Source organism: Lipotes vexillifer, unplaced genomic scaffold (assembly GCF_000442215.2).
Source record: "Lipotes vexillifer unplaced genomic scaffold, Lipotes_vexillifer_v1.1 scaffold1491, whole genome shotgun sequence".
NCBI lineage: Eukaryota > Metazoa > Chordata > Mammalia > Artiodactyla > Lipotidae > Lipotes > Lipotes vexillifer.
In genome coordinates, this window is record NW_006771679.1 from 930,892 (window position 1) to 939,620 (window position 8,729).

At 40.4% G+C, this 8,729-nt stretch overlaps 1 protein-coding gene across 2 annotated transcripts in view; it reads right to left on the reverse strand.

Moving 5' to 3' along the window:
• KLF12 (KLF transcription factor 12) overlaps positions 1–8,729 on the reverse strand; it is a 446,968-nt gene that overhangs the window by 63,453 nt on the left and 374,786 nt on the right. For both annotated transcript variants that reach the window (XM_007447097.1, XM_007447098.1), the window contains one exon: positions 4,804–4,866. In XM_007447097.1, the coding sequence (XP_007447159.1) occupies positions 4,804–4,866 (63 nt within the window). The remainder of the gene's footprint in view (positions 1–4,803; positions 4,867–8,729) is intronic.

An 8,729-nucleotide genomic window follows, 5' to 3' on the forward strand; every position in this document is an offset into this window, starting at 1 on the left:
CCCCCCCGTCACATCAATCTCATGGGAATTTCCCAGACAAAAGCCTTCTGCTTAGCTTGTAATGAATTAAACATCCATCTGATTTAATCTCTAGCATTTCTCTTGCTCTGCCCACAGGTAACTAACTGCCACGTAGCAGAAAGCTGACTGGACAGGACTGCAGTGAACTGGTTTTATGCCCACATCTGACATGGAGCACATTTCTGTCTTTGGACCTCCATTTCTACGTTTGTAAAAGTGAGAGGTTGAACTGAACTTGATAATGCTTACAGTTTCTTTTCAGCCCCACAGTTGATAACTACTGCATTTGGACATGTAGAACATGGGTTAGTTCTACCTCAGCTTTCTGAAAGGTTTCCAATATCAACAACTTGAGCACCTTCCTCTATTAAGGCAAAAAGTTTAAGCAAGAAGGAATGTCCTTATTTTTATGACAAAAAGTCCATACTGGCTATACCTTTCAAAAAGTCTCGATGAAGTCATGTCTAACATTTGCAACTATATGCATATAAATATTTAAGTTCATTGTAGCACAGCGTATGAAACAATAAAACATCTAAGTGTGCAAAGGCTCTTCCTGCCCTCCCCAAAATTGGTGACACAGAATTTTTTCACTTCCAAATGTGAACCATGATTCACACCCAGAATGTGTCATAATTTGCATGGATAGGCTATTAAAACTGGAGCTTCTTTTGCAGACAGCTACGTAACATCTCAGGCACGTTGGTAAGAAAGGAATCATGACTGAGACTGGTGGTGGCAGCAGCCGGTGGGTTAGAGAAAATTAATCCTATTTTACTAATGGCAATTCCTATTCACAATGCCTAATTTTCTCCATTATCGTATAGTCCACAGTGTCTATTATGTGACACATACCTCTGTCACATAATATCCCTACATGGATGCTTTGGGTGCATAGTACAACCATGACTACACCATCATCAAACAACCATATACACCCAAGTCTTTGAAAACTTTGGGACTGGAGCAGGCTGGAAGGAGAAATAAAGAGAAGAACGAAAGAAAAGCTATAAATGAGCATATACTACGTGTATGTTTTTGGAATCCTCCCACTGATCCTGGCAAGCTTGGAGCCTTAAATCAACTTCAATGTTCAGTTCAGAGATATTCCCCACCAAGCCCCTCCCCATCCTGGTTCAACCTACACACCAAACACAGGTTCCAGATTTCTAGAATAGCTTTAGGAATAAAAGAGCTGAAAGACGACTTGGAAACAGCCACTCTCTGTAGGTTTGGTATCAGAATACAAGAGCTTCAAGCAAAAAGATCTGTGAAGAAGAAAAGCCTATCTGTACATTCAACTCCCTAATAACACTTGCCCCATTTGCCCCCATTTGCGCCCCCATAGAGCAAAATATCTTTTTTTCCTGTCATTATCATATGTAAGAAAAAATACCAAAGGCTCTTGAAAAGGTTCACATTGGACAAAGGAAGGTGTAAAAGAGAGCTGTGACACGTGACACAGAGAATGAAGTTCATGTGCTGAACCTCAAAGGCTTCATCAATCCTCAAATCAACAAATATTACTAGAGCGGGATGGCAGTCAGGGGAGAGCCATTCTGATAGAGCTTATGTCTGGTCTGGATTGCTACCTCTGATTAACTGAATATTAAATGAGTTGTCCAGTGATCTCGTGTTCTCTACTGGGGTGCTAATAGGTCTTGCAAGAGGCTCTTACTGCCATTTCTTAATCCTAAAAGTTAGCAGATAGTTATAACAGACCTGGCTCTATCCTAACATCTGTCACTGGACCCTTTACAGTCTGGTGCTTTCAGCTCCTTTCTGGTTACGTATATTTTTTTAACCACATTTTCTTTCCATTCCAGCAGGTTTGTTTGTCTTGAACAGACATTCTTTTCCACACCTTTCTTCAGCTCCAAAGGAAATGCTGCCACAGGAATGAGTACAACTGACACTGTGCAAAGAAAAACACTACTTAAAATTTTAAGCCATCTTTACTCAATAATAAACAGTGGTTTGATAGTTCAACCACAGCTGTTGACATTTACAACCAGTTGTCATGCATTTCCTAGGCATACATAACTTACAAGTTCAAGCTTTTTCATCTTTTACTGAGGTTTAAGGCTTTATGTGATGAACAATATTTTTTAACTGATTGCACCACTTGCTGGCTTCACAGAATCACCCAACATCACTCACATATAAGTAATGTCTGCGGATCTAACTCAAGCCGGAACCAAGTTAGTGCTGAACTTGCCATCTAATTCTATAAACTATCCCAAACTTCTGTCTTGCGGAGAGCAACTATCACTTTCATATCCATGGCTAGCATGAGTACTTAAAACTCCTGGATTTTCAGAGTCAATATTTCACAAAGAAATAGCAAGAGTTTATCACTTAAGTAGTTGTAGATGCTGGGTGATTCACTGGGCTTCCTCCTAGCTGGGTGATTTATTTCCATACACCAGCCTCATAGTATTTACGTAAGAAAAAATTCAAGGTAGCACATGCAGTAGGATTTTTAACTAAACACACGACCAAATAAGTTAGAAATGTCTCTAGGTCTCTGTATATGCGCTTCAATCAATAAAGGAAGCGCTGTGTCAACCCTCTGCTTTTCCTATTAATTCTGGTTCTTTACTCAAAAACCTTCTTCTTGGGGATGGGTTTTCTGACAGTCCTCTACCTTCCCCTATACTTTTCCCCTTCCCAACTGCTCACTTCCAAACTGGTCTTAAACAGAGCTGATTACATTCTCCTCTGAACATTATACTATGAATGTATCTCTTAGAGCATTATCCACATTTTATTAAATATTACTTGTATGATGTCATATTGTACATTATATACGTGAGGCATCACACACACCCCTCTCCTACAAGACAGTGAGCCCCGTAAAGACAGAAAGCATATTTTATTTATCTTTGTAATCTAGTGCCTGAGAGTGTAAATAAATGTTGCTGAATAAATAAATGTCGAATTTTCTCAAGCCTAGTAGTAAAGATCCCGTTTGTTTTTCATGGATTATTTCGCTGGAGATAAAAGTGGTTTAAACTTACTAACCAAATACTGTGCTATGAATTATGTAGGAACAAGTTACTGTTATTCTAATACTCCAGAAAGGAAAAGTGAAGGAAAGAAAATGTGTCATGTACTCGGTGTTCCACATTTAGCCACTGAGAAATAAGGTGTAGAAACTGGATTTCATACCTGACAACGTGGTACTCTACCCATTAGCTTATGTCACTCACTTGAACAGCTCATAGTCTCTATTTGTAATAAAGTTTCTTTAGCACAATATGCTTTGGACTAAGAAGGAATATCAGTTCCATGCAGTCAAAAAAGGGCCTGATTTCTCCCTTTCCTTTTACGTAATGGCAATCAGCATTATTATCCTCTCAGCTTTCCAGGTTTGACAGGGAACGGTAATGCTTTAGTGACTGTGAGAAACCATGAGGGATGCCCCAGCTTTTAGGGAGTGTGTAAGCAAATGGCTGTTTCCTCTGTACTCCATTTCCCACTCTGTGAAAAAGAAAAGCATAATATTTAACATCACCAAGCTACTGTGAGGGTTAATTAGATTTAATGGGGGAAGGGAGGCAAGCTGATTAGGCACTATTCAAATTCAAAGAATCATTATTTTGCGTCTAAAAATGATCCTGATTTAGGAGTAAAATTAATTTGGAAGCTCAATCTTTGGTAATCATCTTCCCATACCTAAAAAAAAAAAAAAAAAATGCCATAGTTTTTAATCAAAATCCCATTCTAAGCGCAATTCAATGAAGTAAAAGAATGGAGACCTGTGAATGTCCATTCACCTTTGAAGTAAGACAGTACACAGATCAGTTCTTTCTTTTTCTTTCTTCTTTTCCCTACTTCTCTCCCTCCCTTCCTTTGCTCCTTCCTTCCTTTTTTTGAAGATACACTATGTGTGGAAAGGTTAATTTTGGAGAATGGAGTAACGTAAACAAATATAGATTTTAAATCTACATTGACTTTTGTTCATTTGTTTCATATGAAACATTTGTGAAACACTTTAAATTCCCTCTTTAAGCAATCAGTAATCAATGTTCTCTGGTTGAAATAACTCTTCAGGTCATATCTGATAAGTTCCATCTCTATTTTTGTTCAAGAACTAGTCAGTCCACCTAGAGAGGTGGGACACGGAGGGTGGGAGGGAGACGCAAGAGGGAGGAGATATGGGGATATATGTATATGTATAGCTGATTCACTTTGTTATAAAGCAGAAACTAACACACCATTGTAAAGCAATTATATTCCAATAATGATGTTTTTTTTTTAAAAAAAAAAAAAGAACTAGTCAGTGAAAGAAGATCTTTGTATTCCCCAAATTAAAAAACAAATCCCTCGATATTTAAGGCTAAGGTCATAAAAAGGGCATCTAAACAGTAATCATCATAATTAATTTAATAGATTAATTTACTATGAAAATCTTCATGAGAAGTAGAAGCTGGTACCTGAGAAAAATCCGAGTTGTCGTCTAAATCTTACTAAAAAAGTGAGTGTCTTCTAAAAATGGGAAACATTCTTTAAAAATGTAAGTTTATAATCCTTGGAAATATGCCATATCTGTTAGGAAAAAAATGTTGCACGCAGTTTTTGGTGAGTGAACACGATTTGGCTGGAAAGGAACTCTATTTGTGTTTGTTTCGAATTTTCCAAAGGAAAGGGAAATAATGTAGTTCAGTCAGTAGAAATGTATTCTCTACAGAGAAAGCAGGAATAATTCTCTTTTAACACAGTCCTATTAAAAATTCCCATAAGACTTATAAATTCTCATCACATAGACTCTATACTCACCAAGCAAACTTCTGATTATTCATTCGATTTCCCCGGACCCTTGATACTGGGGACGGATGTACCCTGTAGGAGATGAGAGTAATCCAGTCATTGAAAAAGCATTTTCCTGATTATAAATGAACAAATAAAAAGTGATCTGGCTTATAAATGATCTCTTTTAGATTTGCTTAATATAAAATGCCCCAGAACTTGAGCACCTCTTAGTACATGGATGCAGTTAAATTCCTATGCCTACAGACCAGCAGTCAGTCTCTCTCTTTCCTTCTGCACCACTTTTAACATACAAAGTGTTTGTCACAATGTTCACTGTGAAGACCCCCCAAAGGTAGGACCAGTTTTAGTAAGTTGATTCATTCATTCAGTCCAACAAAAAGTTACTGCTGCCTACCTAATCCTTGCCAGGTTTAGGAGTGCATAAAGGTAATGTAAGGTCTGGTGCTCGCCCTCAGTGAGCCCTTTCTGCTACCTGTTTCCATAAGGAGGACACGAAGAGACAGTCTAAGTATACACTCCCTCAGTCAACTTCCAGATTTAAAGCCCTGAAAAGCAAGATAATGAAGGGGATCAGTATATGCCACCCCAAAATATGCTACTGAGGCATAAGGATTATTTTCATTTGAAGGCAACCACAAACACGAACAGGAGGAGGAACTCTCTACCTTCCCTTTATACGCCTAAAAGCAGGGCATACATTTCCCTTTTGTAAAGGAAATTTTCATTTTTAAAGGCGTTCCCTCCCCCCACCCCCGCCCCCCCCCCTGTGATGTGGCCCTCTTGGGCTGTTTGGTTGACACTTTCTGGTTTGCAGAGACCCCGCACCCCCACCGCCCCATACCAGGAAGCGGAGTATAATGTACAACTCTTATCACCAAAACTGGTATTGAGATGAGCTGGCATAAACAACCCTTATTTACCATTAGTTTCCCCCATACATTTCCTAGTCACCTTCCTAAAATTTAGCCCCCCGCTAAATGTCCAGACCCCCATTTCTTTTGACAAGGCACTTCTCTACAATTTATTACCCTTTGTTAAAATGGTATATAAGCTTCAAATTTTAACCACCCCTTTGAGTTACTCACCACTGAGTATTCCTGCATGCATGTATGCATGCATGTTTTATGTGTTAATAAACTTTGGATTTTTTTTCCTCTTGCTAATCTATCTTTTGTCAGTTTAATTTGCAGGCCCCCAGACCCTAAACAGGAGAGGGTGGAGGAAAAAACAATTTTTTTCTCCCCTACAATAACTTCATCCAAATGTCCAGGCACAGAATCTGTGGGAATGGAGGAGAAAGGAAAGATGAATAGTTATTTCTAGGAGGAAGGTCTTCTAGATGTGACACTCTGCAGCCGGGCTTTAAAGAAAACAAAGTCATTTCAAACCTTTAGCTAAATTATGGGGAAAAGATAGTAAAAGACTATATTGTTTTACAGGCTTCCGGGGTTGGAGTCGTCCACTGGAAATAGGTGAAATTTCTGGGAACTGCTAATATCTTCCAATCAGGAGCTAGCTGCTGAAACTCCATGAACCTCCACCTCTTTGTGGGTCGCTTACTGGCAGCACAATTTGCTCTACTTCCTGTCCTTGTGGACACCTTCCTGCTTCCTAGTAAAGTACCTATCTTTCTTTACTAGGTACCTGTGAGATCTAGGCAGTCGTTAAGCTTGTGTTATCTTTACCCTTTATGTCTCAGACATTATTCTATTTACAAGACAAGAAACAAAATGGGGATTTTAAATTGGTCTTAAAGCCCGTTTAGAACCAAGAGCCCCAAGGTTGATTAGAATCCCAGTTCTCCATAGTTGTTCAGCGAGTGAGAATCATTTCAAAACGGACAGTACAGACCTTCCCTGGCGGCGCAGTGGTTCAGAGTCCGCCTGCCGATGCAGGGGACACGGGTTCGTGCCCCGGTCCGGGAAGATCCCACATGCCGCGGAGCGGCTGCGCCCGTGAGCCATGGCCGCTGAGCCTGCGCGTGCGGAGCCTGTGCTCCGCAACGGGAGAGGCCGCAGCAGTGAGAGGCCCGCGTACCGCAAACAAACAAACAAACAAACAAACGGACAGTACAGTTCTACCCCCTCAGAAGGGCCAAATGCAGTCTTTCCGTAAATCCAGAGCCAGGCTGCACTTTGCACTCAGAAGGTTTATTTCTTCCAACATCCCTTATTAACATTCTTTTCCTCACAGCACTTCTCAATGGATTCTGCAGCTGAGCTGCTCAGCACAGATTTTCTGCTCTGTATGGGGGAGGGGTTGTTGATGATGCAGAAAGATGGAGAGAGGCCAGACAGCCCCTCTGGTGAACTGTCTCTTTCAAGCACGGCCCACTTCCTGCTGTTTTGCAGCTACAAGGATCAGCCGCAGCAGGAGAGGCCCGCGTACCGCAAACAAACAAACAAACAAACAAACGGACAGTACAGTTCTACCCCCTCAGAAGGGCCAAATGCAGTCTTTCCGTAAATCCAGAGCCAGGCTGCACTTTGCACTCAGAAGGTTTATTTCTTCCAACATCCCTTATTAACATTCTTTTCCTCACAGCACTTCTCAATGGATTCTGCAGCTGAGCTGCTCAGCACAGATTTTCTGCTCTGTATGGGGGAGGGGTTGTTGATGATGCAGAAAGATGGAGAGAGGCCAGACAGCCCCTCTGGTGAACTGTCTCTTTCAAGCACGGCCCACTTCCTGCTGTTTTGCAGCTACAAGGATCACCTGTTGGTCTTGGCATCCGGCCACAGGGGGGCCTATCGGAAATGACAGACTCAGCTAGAAATGAAAGCCAGCTCATATTCCAGTACCCCAATTTGGGGAGAGAGAGAACAAACACCCAATAAAAATGCGTAAGAATTATCCACAAGGTAGTAAGCAAGTCTCATTCTTTTTGCTTTCTTTTTTCTTTCAGCCTGTTTCAAACACAGTCATCAAAATGGAACTGTGAGCCCAAAACTGTCTCTTCAGTTCAAGTTTCCTGACCTAAGGGAAAATGCAGGAAATCCTCTTGAACCTTGCCTGCATAGCCCCTGAGGTGTCAGAATCCTACTGCCTAAATAAAATGTGAAGGAGTAATAGCCCACATACTCACAGTTCTTTAATTCACTCTGCATCCTTTAAATGTTTACCTCATGTTTGCTTCCTCCTTAACCCTATTTCTAGTCATCATGATAATTCCACCAGGTGAAGTTTGATGATATAAAAGTACTGATGCTTCTCACTGTGTACATCAGTGGGAAAAAATGGGTCTGTTTAACCTATAATTACAGTATTCTCTAAGTAATTGTATCTTTTAGCAAAACGTCATTGATCCATAGATCAAATATTGTAAGCTGATAATTTCTGTAATTGTTTAACAGGCTTCAAAGAATTCCTGATTGTGTATGTATGACCAAATAATCATAAGGTTTCTTGAAATGGTAAAACAAGAAAGGTTTTTTCCCTTCCCGAAGTGTGTAAATTGATAACCTGGAGCTTACTTTATCTGATAAAGTAGACTGTAAAGGTTTGCATTTCAGCTACTCCCCAATTTCATTTCTGCAAAAGAATATGCAGTGTTTCTGTGAGCTCTGTCTTTAAATTGTGACACTTTTTGCCTTAGTCTACCTTCTTTCCACATATAGCAGCTAGGCAGGTAGCAAAGTCAAAACTCCAGTAGGAGAAACCACCATCTAATCTGCATGTCATGCATTATTCATGACCTCCTGATTCCTGCACCTGCATCTAGGCAGGAAGCTTGCAGGGAATGTTCATTATTCTTCTCTTAGCCTCACACAGGCTTGATTACTGCTAAGCCACTTTGTTCTGTAAGTAAGGGTTTCAGGCCTTAGTACTAACCGCTGGATATGGAAAGAAAAAAAAAAAAGTCACCAGGCTGAAGAAAAGGGCAATCTTGGTTGTTGTATAACATGTATTCAATCCTACAATGTGCTCTTCCG